General features: G+C 39.5%; 1 protein-coding gene across 2 annotated transcripts in view; it reads right to left on the bottom strand.

Moving 5' to 3' along the window:
* The window catches only part of LOC137997092 (cAMP and cAMP-inhibited cGMP 3',5'-cyclic phosphodiesterase 10A-like), a 40,265-nt gene that overhangs the window by 8,966 nt on the left and 16,299 nt on the right, over positions 1-15,000 (bottom strand). For both annotated transcript variants that reach the window (XM_068842861.1, XM_068842862.1), the window contains exons 8-23: positions 14,476-14,509; positions 13,928-13,987; positions 13,382-13,440; positions 13,233-13,283; positions 12,737-12,795; positions 12,552-12,603; positions 11,935-12,077; positions 9,667-9,828; positions 9,323-9,378; positions 7,980-8,038; positions 6,176-6,318; positions 5,390-5,479; positions 3,655-3,805; positions 3,408-3,563; positions 2,387-2,559; positions 561-672 (exon numbers count right to left, since the gene is read on the bottom strand). In XM_068842861.1, coding sequence (XP_068698962.1) covers positions 561-672; positions 2,387-2,559; positions 3,408-3,563; positions 3,655-3,805; positions 5,390-5,479; positions 6,176-6,318; positions 7,980-8,038; positions 9,323-9,378; positions 9,667-9,828; positions 11,935-12,077; positions 12,552-12,603; positions 12,737-12,795; positions 13,233-13,283; positions 13,382-13,440; positions 13,928-13,987; positions 14,476-14,509 — 1,560 coding nt within the window. The remainder of the gene's footprint in view (positions 1-560; positions 673-2,386; positions 2,560-3,407; positions 3,564-3,654; positions 3,806-5,389; positions 5,480-6,175; positions 6,319-7,979; positions 8,039-9,322; positions 9,379-9,666; positions 9,829-11,934; positions 12,078-12,551; positions 12,604-12,736; positions 12,796-13,232; positions 13,284-13,381; positions 13,441-13,927; positions 13,988-14,475; positions 14,510-15,000) is intronic.

The following is a 15,000-nucleotide window of genomic DNA, read 5'->3' as shown; positions in this document are numbered from 1 at the left end:
GGTTTCTTGTTACAAAACAATAAAGATAACACAAAAAGAAACAAAAGTTACAAAGACTGATGCAGGCCCAGAACGAACAGACACTTTATACACAGCGTGATACCCAAAATGCCTTACACCAATCGTACCCAGACCCTTCTGCTTCCGTAGCGTAGAAATATTAGGGAGCTTAAGCACGCGCGTTTTTGAGACGCGGACGGCAACCGGAAGAGAACATTTCGCGTGCCAGGACAGTGGTGTCTCCCCGATTTTTAGACTAGTCATTTCTAATGGAGAAAAGATACTTAGCAATGAAAATGTGGTTGTGTAAAGACAAGTTAAAAGAGAAAACAGCTCCGACTTCCGGTTGCCGTCCGCGTCTCAAAAACGTGCGTGCTTAAGCTCCCTATTAATTTCTGTCTTATTCGCACGCTCAACTGTCAGAAAAAACATTTTTTCGGGGGTAGATGTCTTTTTTTAAAATATAGCTCATGCGAGAACTCGCTAGTTAAGAACAATAACTTCAGCTGGTAGATTATAGAGCTCTGCAACTTGGGACTTAAATGTCCAGAAATGAGTACCTGCAAATAGAATTCTTCATAAACGTTCTTGACTGACTTTATGTGGATTGGCCACGGTTTGACGGAACCGCACAGATCACAAGCGGTCATTAGCAAACGACGTACCAGCTGTCTGAAAAAAAAATGCAAATAGACGTTTACGATTAGCACAAAAGACTTTCAAAAAAATTTTTTTTTTTTTGGGGGGGGGGGGGGGGGGATTAAATATTAATTAAATTAAATGTGCAACACTGTTTCATGGTAACAAATGAGACAACAATAATTGCTTAGCAAGATGCATTCATTAGTATGACGAAATATGTTACCAAGGCAACAATCGAGCCATGTAAAAAGCTCTATATTTTGTCTTAAACGCTTATGTATCTTAAAAACAAACTCGGTGACTCCCATTTGTTATTGCTGGAAATTAATTACCAGGCTAAGATAAAACTTTCCGGAAAGTTAAAAAAAAATTATGTTGAGCGGATTCAGAGCCACCTTGAAATTTTCCAGTGGCTATGAACCAGCTCCAGAGGTTTTTTTTAATTTGCAAAAAAGGTTTTATCTTAATCTGCTTATCACTTTCCAGCAATAAAAATTGGGGTTCACCGAGTTTGCTTTTAGATGTAAGCGTTTAAAGACAAAATATAGGGTGTTTTTACGGGTCGCCGCGCAACTCTCGGGATTGGTTCAGAAAACAATGGACGCACTGAAGATGATACAAAAGAAACAATGGACCATGACGTAAGACACAATAGAGCTGCGTCCTAAAGGGATCCAATGAAATTAGAGGTTGTAAAAAGCTGCGTCCTGACTGGTTTTTACATGGCTGTTTTTTTGCCATGGTGACTTATTGCGTCACATCAATGAGTGCATATTGTTAAGGAATGATTGGTGTTTCATATGGTAACCTAATATTGCAGTTATAGGAAACAGCCTCAAGAACTCAAAAGCTCCTGGTATTAACTCTGTCATGTGCGCCGAAGCCATCAAGCACGGTGGTGAAAGATTGCTCGACAAGCTAGTCACTCTTCTTAACCTTGTGAAAACCAACCTGGTCATTCCTAACGAGTAGAAAACCTTGATCTGTGTTGCTCTTCCCAAGAAAAGTGATCCAAATTACCGCGGCATAACACTCAAGTCAATAAAAGCTAAACTTTACAACAGACGTCTACTAAATCAGATTTGAGACCCGCTGGAGAAAATTCTAGGTGCCAACCAAGCTGGATTTCGTCCCGGTCGCGGCTGTGTCGAGCAAATCCATTTGTTAAGTAGGATACTTGAGAGAATCAGGGATCAGAACCTCCCGTTTGCCAGTACCTTCGTTGATTTTCGCAAGGCCTCTGACAGCATCGCCAGACCGGTCATGTTCCGTATACCTCGCAATTACGGGGTTCTAGACAATGTTTGTGAAGAAATCTCAGTTCTATACTGTGGCATCAAGTCATCAGTTCTCGTATACGGCGAAATGTCAGGTGAATTTGAAGTCAAAATAGGCGTCCTGCAAGGAGACACCTTAGCTCCTTTTCTATTTGTCACTGTACTAGACTCAAGTTGGTGTCTGCAGAAAGTCGCCAAAAATTAAATACGAATAGCTCTTTGTGCAATAAATATATTTCATATCTTGTCAGTGAGTTTCATGCAGGAATATTGTACCTGTGAGCTAAGGTACTAATTCAGATTTTTACCCAGTTTTGACCTAAAAACAACAAATTTATCATGACAGTGCCCCTTTAAAGCAACGACGACTTCGAAGAGAACCAGAACGTCACCGAAAAATATTCCTTCCGGTCTCACTATTGCGATGATTCTCACAGGTTGCAAAATTTGCAAGGAAATCGTATTACCTGTGCTCAAGTGTATTCCAATCAAATTCGTGGCTCTTGATTACACTCTCAAGTTTAGATCTGTTAGGAAAGAATAGCACCAAATCCGTGGCTAATATTGCGTCTTGCATGAGTTCCAGGATACGTCTGTATTGCTGTGTGGTGAGGGAGCTCAAAATATGATGCCCATCTGTCTGTTGAACGAAAATAATATCCCATTCAAGTATTGAGTACTAAGTATAATAATAATAATATTAATAATAACAATAATACTACTACTACTACTACTACTACTACTACTACTACTACTACTACTACTACTACTAATAATAATAATAATAATAATAATAATAAGTCTTTATTAACACATGATTAAAAATAAAAAATCACGTTCACCTACAGTATAAAAATGCTTAAAATATGCTTAGAAATAATGTAACTGGATATAATTTTAATTTAATTGCTATCTTATCTTTGAGGATTAGCCCATTTACAAATGACTGTTTAAAACGTTCCGTATTAACTTTCGGCCACTCACTTGAATAAATCAGTTCTCCTTGGCCTAATGCTTCGTAGTGCGTTTGCTCCTGTAAAGTGTCGAAAGCTTTTTGGTGATGTCTTTCGTTCTGCATTACTTCGCATGGTGATTGGTTACTTCTTGCCCCACAATTTTAGCCAATGAGAGGAAACGGCAAAAGCCAATTGTGACTTGCTTGCGTGCTTCTTCCCGCGCTTTGCGCCGGCTGTACGTATTTGTTCTCCGTTATGATTGGCTAGTTTGACCATACTTGTCTATTAATTTCTGAGACGTTGGCATGGTAACCAAATTGTCCAGTGTGAAATATTAAAAAAATAATGATTGAAGGGTTCGCTCTTTGCCAAAGTGAAAGAGAAAATTATGACTAGTTAAAACTCTTGATTACTTTAATTATGTTGTTAGCGACATTACAAAATCTCTGTTTCGTATGATTGAGTTTGAAAATGTGATACTGCACGACCACTCATATTGCATCAGTAACAAAACAACAATCTATTCGCTTACCTCCAAGATGAAAACTCCTTGTTTAAAATGATGCCACTCCATTGTTGATGTGGAATACAAATGACTCAGCGGGGATTTGTTCTTGATCATAAAAGCATTGTTGTACCCCCGGTGATCGATGTCGTGAATCAAACCAGAGAGGTATAACGCAATTTTCTAGCAAAAGGAAAGTATAAAGAGGTACGTTAACCAAGGTTAATTTGTGTGAAAACGCTATGTGGATTTTTGACGTAGCACAAAGGATAACCTCTTCCCAGGTGAACACATCCGCCGCTGATTTCATTATGACAGCCATAGTATGTGCCACAGAAAAGGCATGCGACCAGTTATGATACGCCACTCGACGATAACCTTTACGAACAGTTAAGACGAAACGTATGAGTGTGTCCAGATCAAGCCTGTGAACGAAAAAATAAAAATAAAAAGCCGCAAATGAATGATACAGAATATATGAAATGTTCAAAAATTTGAATTACATGAAATTTGTGGATCGCTAAAATCTATCGGTATATAACTGAAACTAACAAGTGACCAGCTCCCAGTTGGCATATTTGCTCGGATGGTAGAGCAGTGAGTCCCCCCCCCCCCCCCGCCCCCCGTGAGGGGAGGGGGGGGGGGGGTCCTTGTTCCCTTATTCCCCGGTGTTCCCTTGTTCCCGAAATTAATTTCAAACTTGTTCACTGCTTTTTGATCCCTGAAATTGTTTAAGATATTTTGTCATTGTTACCCTGTCAATTCCCAGTTCAAATTAGCCACGTTCTCTTATTCTCCAAATCCCCTGGGAGGGACTCAGCAGTACAGCGCAATTGCAGGGTCACTGGTTCGAGTCCTGTTTAAGCTAAGATTGATTTTGTTCTGGGGATTCATCCTAACTGCTTAAGTTACTCCTTAACTGCGATGATATCCAACACTCACGTAAGAAAGACACAGATAACTCTTGACTACCAAGTGGTTAACTCTAAACTAAATTTTTTTGGAACTTAATCATCGCATAATGAAATCCTCGTCTTGTTAATGCCCAGGCAAACGGCTTCAAACATCCGTTCGATTTTGTTGAATGATGTTGAACGATGTTGGACAATGTTGAGTGGTGGTGTGGGCAAACGCTTTCAACACATCATCAGCATTTGATTCAACAAAGCTTCACCAGAGGCCCGGCATTCAGTCCCAGGCTGCAGCTGCGGTTTTTGTTACTATGGACACGAACTTGTTTCTAGGGATACGGACATGGATACGTCATCGAGAGACCGATTAGTGCGCACGCGCATTCCCAGCAACGTTGAAAGGGGGAGGGGGGGGGGGGGGCAAACAGCTTCAACTTCATTCAACATTCGCGAAAACAAAAGAAATGTTAAATGGTTGTTGATGCAAAGTTTAAACGCTTTTTACCTTATTCAACATCGATTCAACTTTGATTCAACATGTTTCAGCAAGGTTGAAGAGGGGGAGGGGGCGGGGGGTGGGACGGCAAACGTCAACATCTCTATCCAACAAAATCGAACGGATGTTGAAGCGACTGTTAAACCCGTTTGCCCGGCCCTTTATATTTTGGTTTGTTTGTTTTTCTCCTTTTCATTAGATAACATCACAAGACTTATCTTGCCATCGGTCCTTTTATTAAATCTTAGTATTTTATCACGTATACAAGGACGTCCAAGTTATATAACACGCCTCGCGATTTCTTTGAGCTCTACTGTCATTTTCTTCCATGTTGCAAACATAAAAAAACATTATCAATGAAAACCAAAAAATGCATAATTTACAATAATAATAATAATAATAATAATAATAATAATAATAATAATAATAATAATAATAATAATAATAATAATAATAATAATAATAATGAGAAGAAAAAGAAGAAGAAGTCTGAAGGTTACTGAGCCGAGCACAAGTACTCTACTAATTGGGGAGACTACAAATTAACTGAAATGAACAACTCAAAAATGGTCAAATTGTACAAGAATCGTTCCATTGCTTACCTAACATCGCAGTCTTCAAACACGTCCAATGTCATTTGAATTACGTAATTTGTTAAGTCATCTTCGTTTTGGAAGATATCGAATTCAAAGCTGAAATGCAATCATTTGTGATTTCAATTAACGGTTACATCTTTTGTTCCATGCTCGAGAATGTCTGCCCCCAGAGACGAACAAAAACATTTTCGCTCGGACTAAGGACCAAAGATCGATACGTCGGCCTTGTAATCTTTCTACAGTGCTGGCCAAATTTTATTACCTACGTTGATATAACCAAATTTCCGTGCTTTAGAATACAACACCAAAGTCCCTTCAAATACTAGCCCTATAATGGCTGATCTCATGTCTAACAATAGCGAATGAAATGAATGATTTTTATACATTCTAAATGTTTCGATATGGTTTAGTTACCCAATAAGGGGTCAGTTGATCGAAGCCTGGTTAGCGCTAACCGTTGGTTAAGAGGTATCAAAACCTATAGGTTTCCATGGTAACCCGGGCCAGAACGTTAGAATTGCAACACCCCTTGCAGGTTGGAAATTTTACAGCAAAGACCAGAGACGAACATAACATTGCACATATGAAATTCGATATGAATTTCACATCGATATCAGTGTAACCTTCGTCCTCATATAGATATGTACCGATACGGGGACAAAGGTTAGATTTCCTTGAGTTAAAAAACTGTTGAACTCAATCGGTCAGCTGTTTGGAAAAAATAGTCTTTGCTACTAGACAACGATCTTTATATCTTCGCGCAAGTGTGATAGGCTCCATTCATATACATACCTATAGAAGTCATTTGAAAGAGTGCAAGAAGACACAGAGTTGCGCCACTGTTGAAGTTCACTCTCCGGTACACACCAGTGATATGCCAACACTTCTAACGCTACCTGATGTTTCTGTTGGGCCTTCAACAACTGACCGTACATCTGGCAAAGCCAAACATCACAAAAATGATGAATTATAAGCATAGCGTAAAAAGTGTAATGAATGAATTGGAGATCTATATCTATGCACATTTTCGTAAGAAAAAAAATATGGCGCATATCATTTGACTAATGGGCGGTTTGTACAGCGCTACATTACACCCAGGATACACCTTCCTTGGAATGCATGTCAAAAAAGATTTACACTTACAACCGACGTTAGAACAGATCAGTTGGACTCATTTATCGCTGTACATTAGCTGCAATTGGATATCGTTTCCTTGTGTTGAATAAGATCACTGCCTCAATTCTTTTACTCTATGCGCGGGCAATTGTTAACTTTACCATACAAGTCACAATCTTATACCCACCAACCACCACCCCAAGCTCACCCCCCCCCCCCCACCAAAAAAAAGTATCGCCCTCGCTCATAGGCTATCGTATATGTATATTTAACAAACAGATTCCATGTTGCCGTGCGCCTGTTCAGTAATAGAGATCACAGATGACGTCAAAATGTGGTAAGAACAAAAAAGTGGCACACAACGCGATAGCCGAGTGTCACTGACGTTCTTACCACATTTTGACGTCTCCTGTGATCTATTACTGAACAGACGCACGGCAACATGGAATCTATTTGTTTTATATTTAGGAATTAAACTTTATTCGCATAAAAGCTGATGGTGACGTCAACCGTGCGTCTGTCCTCTAATAGATCATAGGCAAAAGTTAATCAAAATGCGAGAATAACTTGGGTTATTATATTTAACAATTATTCCATGAGCGCGCGTTGGATATGAGATGGTAAATAGCCAACGAGGCGCGTAGCGCCGAGTTGGCTATAACCACTCTCATATCCAACAAGCGCGAATGGAATAATTGTTTTATTAAATTCCTTAACCTCCAAAAGTTTAGAAGTACGAAATACGGGCGAAAAAAGCGAGAAAATCCTAGCGAAATCGAAAAAAGTTGATGAAGATGCGATGTCGTGTAATACCTCGTGGTCAGACAGACGCAGGCTCATCACAAAAACATTTCTTACCTTTTCGCGTATCTCTAAGCTTCGAAAGTGATCTAAACTTTCCACAAAAACGTTTTTCTTTTGCTTTATACCGAAAGAAATTTCGCTTTCTGGCGTAAACGTCTTTAGTTTAGCAACGCTAAGCGCAATCATTTAGTATATAAGGTCAAACTAAGGTATATGAGCTGAAAACCGAGATTGAGTGAACCAATCAGAGCACGAGAATTGCATTATCCGAGGTTGAGAATTAAATAAAATGGTATATACTAAAACAGTGGATAGGGTTGAACGCGCGTCCTGATTGGCCACTCAAACTCCGGATATCCTTTTCTATTCGTCTCCGAGCAATTCGCGAGGAATCTGCGCCCGAAAATGTTGTAATCTTGCCAGGAATAAATGAGTTAAAATCATCTTTTTGTGTTATATTATCTCACTGTTTTAATATATACTAAAACAACTATTCACCTCAGTGTCGATGGCTAGTTGTGGGTATTTACCTCGCCGCTTCGCAACTCAGGAATTATCCACCACTAGCCACCTCCACTTCGGTGAATAGTTGCCAAATATCATTGTCCCTTGAGCCAGACCAGACGATTGTCATTTAAGAAAAAGTTACAAGGTAAGTTATTTTCTCCATGCTTACTTGGCTGTAATGAAGGGCGAGTCCGCAATACCCAGCGAACACCTCAAACGACCGAGCATCTGCAAAATATGAAAAAAAAAATTGTAGACCCCATTGTACGAACACAAAGGACAGGCTTGCAATGAAGATAACGACTTGAGTAACATTTAACTCTTCATAACAAGAACTTCACACCATTAAGAAAAATACATCAGTCGCGATATGCATACTATCTCACAACCTGAGCTCAATCGATAGTTCGATTGAAAGCTCAGTAACCTGGAATAGTAAAGTCTATGAGTTCCCTCAAAATGAGCCCTGTAGCTAAGGGAACCTTGTTTCTACGGTCCCTCAGCTTCTAAAATTGTGAGAGCATGGATTGAGCATTCCTTAAAATTTACTTTGTCAATCAGTTAAACGAAACCTCTACTCCTACTAAACAGTAACTTAGAATCGAAGGAAATGAAGTCTGTTTGCACATTCTTCAAAAATGTATTATCGGGGAAGAAATGCATTTTAGGACCGCCTCGTTTGGCTTTCAAATTTCCAGGGTGCCGCCGTCTGTACTGTGACGTGTTGTGCTATTGTTCAACGCAAAGCTTTTGTATAATAAAAATTGGGTAACCAGCATGTCACCCTTATTGAAGCTGGCGGCCCCCCGCCGGAAATTTAAAAACATAAATAAGCGGTCTTCTTTTTTATTTCTAATACAAACGCTTTCTTTGAAAATGTTTGGCCTAATAGCGCTAATGCAACCCACAGAGCTCAGACTTAATAGGGAGCTTTAGCAAGGACAACGGCGACGGCAATGAGAACGTCAGAAATTTGCATATTTAGTGGGCAAAAACAATAGCTTTGCACGCCCTGCACGTGCGTTTTTCATTTTTGTCCATTTCTTTGCCGTCGTCAGCAAAGCAACAACGTGAAATTACCAAGTTTTAAGTGTTATGGAGAACGTCAGCACCTGGAGATAAATTTTCATTTTTCTCCCCTAAATTAAGCGCCGCTCGTAACGGTTTCAATCCTGAGGGACTGAAACACCTTTGTCATATTAAAAGGCTTGGAATAGTCGCGAAGTGATCGCAATAACGTGAATTTATGTTTTTACATGACGTTCTCGTTGCCGTTCCCATCGTCGTTGCTAAAGCTCCCTACAATTCAGTTACTGACGTCATTGCGTGACGGCCCAAAAAGTGACATTCACTCCACTCAACACTCAACACGTAACAAGAACTCATTTGACATTTGGTAAAAAAAAATCGTGTTTATCATATTTCAATTGAATTATTTTCCTGAAGTGATCGTAAATTGGTTATAGCACGGATTTTTGGGCCTGCATGGCTGTAATTGCTGTCTTAATTTACCTTCGCATGAAAAAAATCCTTTCCTGCTGTTTAACATCTCGACAACACCAATGATGCTGAAATAGCAAACAAAGTTAAAAGTAAGGACATTTTGAATCATGGGTCGAGTTTCTAAAACACCGTTTTATCGTGTATGTTTTATTACAGCACTAAAAATTAAAGAAGTCTTTGAAGAAATGCGCAGCATCAAGAACGGCGCAAAATGAAAGGTTTATCATGATAATAAATATTTTTAAAACAATAGCGTTGCACCCTTTGTTCCGATTTAGTCTTGGTCGCATTTAAGCCTTGCACCAATCTCTCTTCTTCCCGAGCCTTCCCGAACTGCTCCAGTTCAACGTTACCTTCCTCTACACCTGACAGGTACACACAGCACGGATTTGGTTATGTAGCCGGTCTTCAAATCCACTTCACGGTTGAATCGTGCGTCGCGGTATGGCTCACTGATATTTAGGACTTCCCCTGTGCTTGCTACATTGCCGGCGATGCCTTTGCTAATGGGAAACCTTAAGATAATAATAAGAAAACAAATGGTATGTCCGGATTGCTGCCACCTTAGACAACGGGTGGAGATTGCTTTTAACTCGTTCAAGTGCTACTACGATGAAAAAAAGAAAATAATCAGTTCTCGTTTTTCTTCACTTGCGTCGAAATGTTTTGTAGTCATTTCAAGAGGAAGACTGTTTGTTTTAACTTCACTCTTTTCATTTAACGGCCATCAATTGTTGCAGCTTTCGGCGATCTTGAGCGAAAGTGACGTCTTTTACTCACTCGCTTTAAAGTGCCCCTGTGACCAAACAATCATTCTTATTTTTCTTTGGATTTCAAAACTATGTTAACCAAACACTAAGCGACCAAAGTCTTATACCTTGATTTCAAAAAGACACCTGCCTATTTCAACTGAAATTTTCCTATTTAATGGTCCGCCATTACTAACTTTAAGTTCTTGAGAGATCTGGTTCGAGGAGGAAATGACGTCAAAGGCTCAACAGTTTAAAAATGCAATGCGAGTGTACGCTGCAGAATTAATATGCAGTTATGTTTCCAAAATCCTGAATTCAAGATTTTGGAAGCCGACATTCATAAAAGCTAACCTTAGGCCTAAAAATGTTTGTTTAGGCCTAATTAGGCCTAAGGTTACTGTAGCTTTTATGCATGTTTAGGATACTTTTTGTATTTCTGTATTTCTGAATTCAAGATTTAGTCCTTCCAAAATCTTGAATTCAGGATTTTGGAAACTTAACATTAACTGTGATGTCATAACTCTGTGAAAAGAATTCTACTGCTAGTCATCCTTGCAGCATCTTTATCTTTAGTAGTTAGATAATTAATAACGACAAGTTGAAGTGACTGTGTCAAAAATTTTAACCAAATTAAACGACTGCGAGCTGGTAACCAAATCAAGCCAAACTTAAAACGGCACTGAACGAAAGTTTGAATAAATCAGCAAATACAAAAAGAGGTAGGGATGGACAAAATTGAAAAAGATTAAAATGGATTGTTATTGGGGTTTTTGAAACTGTTCAGCCTAACAGTTTTCCAAAAGTGATCTCTGTTGTTTGTAACTTTAATTGTGTATGTTCAATGGACATTTTTTGCTGTCACGAAGCTTTAAGTTATGTTGTTTAATTAAGCCCCCGTTCACACGTATCTGTATTCGTTCGAAAACGCAACTTTTTCTTTCTGGATAGCGCTTGGTGGGACAACTTTGTGGCCCAAATATTTATCGTAAAAGCGAATAATCATGCGTCAAGCATGCGCAGTCGGGTTATCGTTTAAAAGTTATCGTTTTCAAATCGATTCATCGTATACGTGTGGACGGGCGAAAACGATGCGGAAACGCTACGTATGGACGAGAATTTTTTTGAAAACGGAGAAAACAAAGTAGCGTTTTTAAATGAACACGGATACGTGTAGACGGAGCATACTAAAAGTAATTCCTGGACAAACGTTAAGTTGCATAGCGAGTAGACGAGAGCAATACATAAAAATCAACGGCGCTACCGTGACACAGCCAACAGACCATATTCGTATTCTCAGAATTGGACTGGAACTAGCTTGCAATGGATGCTAATGGGGGGAAATCTTTTCGTATGCAAATACTTTTTAATATACTCCCCCGCATTAGCCTCCATCAGTTCCAAGCTAGTTCCAGGCCAATACTGAAAATACGAACATGGTCTATTGAGTGCGTCTGCGTTCGTCACGTGTTCTCATGCTTGTGTCGCCAGAGAGGACGATCTTTAACACCATGATGCACTATAAAAGGCGGGGTGCCTCAAGCACACGCGGAGAATTTGTCAATCAAGCGTAAACGCACACAGAGCTCTTTGCTAATTTGTGCAATGAAAAAGCTCCTAACGGCGATGTGTCCATAATATCACCTAGTTTGCCATTTTTTTTGTTCTTACCACATTTTGATGTCATATGTGACCTAATACGGGACGGACGCGCGGCAACATGGCATAACCCATTTGTTGAAACAGATCGAAGTTTCTTGCCTAAATTTACCTAAGATGAGAAATTTGGAGGCAAACCCTATTCTGGAAAAAGAGTAATCAAACCTGACCTTAGAGTATCAAAAGTATCATTCGAGGCAACATCTCTTGTACCTTATTTCTGTTCCATTACGGAACTTAAAACCAGAACTGTCCTCGTCTCCTTCATCGAACAAGTTGGCGTATAATTCGCTTGTTGTGGTGTCCAACATAAACAGCGCGCACCGATCTGCGCTTACAAGCCTCTTGGCGAATGCCTGTCGACGCAAAAAAACCGGTATTCTATATAGTTGCAATAATGAATCGAGCGTTTACGGTCACGTGACTAGCGTCCATGTCTTCCTTTCTTTCTCCAGCTCCCAGTTGTTGGTAGGGTGGATTCTGCACTGGCGTTGGACAAATCAATATCCCCTGGAAAACTCAACTGGTTTTAAGAGCATTTAACTTATCCATCGGAGAGCACAATGCACATTCTGAACAACTGCAATCCTGCTGGAAGACTCATTTGGGAAACTAAAACGGTCGCCATTTCTTTATTAAGGGACATCAACATGGTATCAATTACGTCTCACAACAGCAATAGGGACCTTAAGCTAGGACGACGACCACGGACACGAAAACGCAACATAACAATAGGTTTAATTAGCAAAAATGTCAGGCAAATTCATGCTGAACCTGAGGGCGAAGTTATTCCTTTTTTTATGGAATGCAACAGCTTTAAAGTAGCTTACCATTATCTTTTCAATAACGACATCCATCGTATTGACTTCGTCAAAGATAGACCTGTTTGTGTTTAAGAAAACAGATGCGATTTCGGTGGATAACCGGGTAAAATCTAGCAAACGACAGGAATCATCATGATAATCACAGCGCGAAGAAACCCTTAATGGTTGCTTTGTTTTCTTTTCCTACTCACTTTACAACATTTAACAAGAAGCTGTTTAGATCCTTTTGCTTTTGCATCTGTTTCGAAATCTAAAGGCAAACAATTAAACAAAAAATGACCATGACAATTATGAAGGACAAAACATCATCCTTGGTTTTAAGCTTCGATTTGAGATATTATCAGCTCAGTTACCAGTGACTCAAGGATGCCACACAACAGATTTGTCATCCATCCTATTGCCAATTCATTTATCACTGAGTTCTGACGACGACTTCCAGTCAGGTTATCGAAACGCCAGTCAATGTTGGTATCATAAACAGTCGTTGTGATGGCCACACTGACTCGGCCGATCTTACACTCATCAAGGTGTGTTAATGGGTTGTGCATTTGCAAGGCAATGAAATGTCGAAAATAACAGAAGGGTTCAGTCCGCGCCCTTTTTCATAGCTTTATAGAGATCTCAGCCCGGCAAGTTTTCATTTACTTATTATAAGTTTCAGAAAATTATTACTTAATTAATACATACTTCAGCATGGTGTATGGCAATGCTTCCCCAAGCAAGGTAACTATTCACAATCTAAGATGTGAAGAACATGTGTCAGAAAATTTGTACCAGCGATCGTTTACTTGGCACTTCAAAGTGGCTAAAATGAGGGAGGTAAAACTGAGATCTACCTCTTCATCTTCCCGTTCAAATGAAGCATTTCCCAGCGTTTTTACCAATTGGACAATACCTGTTGGAGGTTATAAAAATGTACAAAATGAATCAATCGATGGCGGCTGGCATTAAATTTCCATTCACGCGAATATTCATATTCAAATACATTCTAAGTTTATGGTTGACATATTTATATCTTGTTTGGCAACCTTTCTTTCAAAACACTCAGGCGCGTCGGAAATTCAATGAACTAAAAGGCCAGGTGTGGTTGGATAAGGTAGCCGGGAGGGGAGGGGTTAGGGTAAGTTGTGACAGTCCTGAAAGGCCTCCTATGACATCACTCATCCCCCTACCAACGTATTCTACGAGAGCCCCCACCAAAACCTCCGACAGAGAGCTTTTAACTTGGGTGGCCGTGGTGTTTTCGCCAAAACAAAACATCACTGAAAAAAGTACATTTCCAAAAGCTGGAAATTACCGTAGATCGTGGGACATTTTCCTAGGGATAAATATGCCTTTGACACTCCATTCTTGGCATTAAGAGAAAGGATACGTTATCTTACCAACTATAGTTCCATCTGCTTGCACGATGGGTTGGCATAATACTGACTGAGCAGTGCTGTCTGCAAACACAAACAAACAGCTGGAATTTAGGAAGCGACGTTATGACTACTTTAATCTGTGGCCTTTGGGCCGTTACACCGGGCAACTGATCGGCGAAAACGTTTACTTCATCCCCTCCTCAGAACTGTATTTACTAAAAGTACTTAAATACATATGAAAAAACTTCACAACTAAATTTGAGCGCCTACGTTCATACGCAACACTAAACTGACTGTGCAGTATCCATTCTTGCGACAGATAAGGTACCAAACTCGATCTTCGGCTCAGCTTACACAACCCCGTAACAAAACGCGCACAATTAATGGTGAACGCATTGCACAAACGTAAACTTGTTCGAGGCTCACCATCAGTCTGTCGTCTTTTTATACAATATATTATATGAGAATCCCTTCAATCATTGACCAATTTCTTTGTCTTCGTAACCTTATGTTTCTAGCTCTGAAAAAAGGGCACAGCCCATTTAATTTAAATAAATTTCTTGGCATACCTTCTATACCAATTCCTTTAGGAAATCTCTCATCCTGTCAACAGAAATAACTAATTAAAACGAAAATTTTTTTCTCATGAAAAATTGTGTTTCTGTTTGTTTTTTTTTGTTCAGTTAAAAAATGTAAATGCTTTGCATTGTTTATAGTGGAAGTGCACTTAGCTATTAGCTATCAAGCTATTTCACAGGCACCCAAAGTTTTAATCTGAAAGAAACAGTTCAAGCTTAAAAGAAACATGATTTTAAAAAAACCCAACTGGCAGGAGGCAACCAGTTGGCTACTTACAAAGCGTGGTAGAGTTGAATCCGGGACAACCGGTTTGTAAGTTATTTGTTTATTTTTTCAAGGTTAGATTTGAAAGGTGCGAACACGTTTTGGGTCTAAGCGTTAACCTAGCTCTACTCTTATATGGAAAGAAGCTATCTTTTCACAGCGGTTGTCCGGAAAAGTACAGGACGAGCCTGATATCTCATATTTGATGACTGCAAACAAGTGGGGGATCAGGAGTTTTCTCGGCGTTAGAG

The sequence above is a fragment of the Montipora foliosa genome, chromosome 3 (genome assembly GCF_036669935.1).
Source record: "Montipora foliosa isolate CH-2021 chromosome 3, ASM3666993v2, whole genome shotgun sequence".
In the NCBI taxonomy this organism is placed as follows: Eukaryota; Metazoa; Cnidaria; class Anthozoa; order Scleractinia; family Acroporidae; genus Montipora; species Montipora foliosa.
Note: the sequence above shows the minus strand (reverse complement) of the source record. Positions and strands in the feature narration are given on the sequence as shown.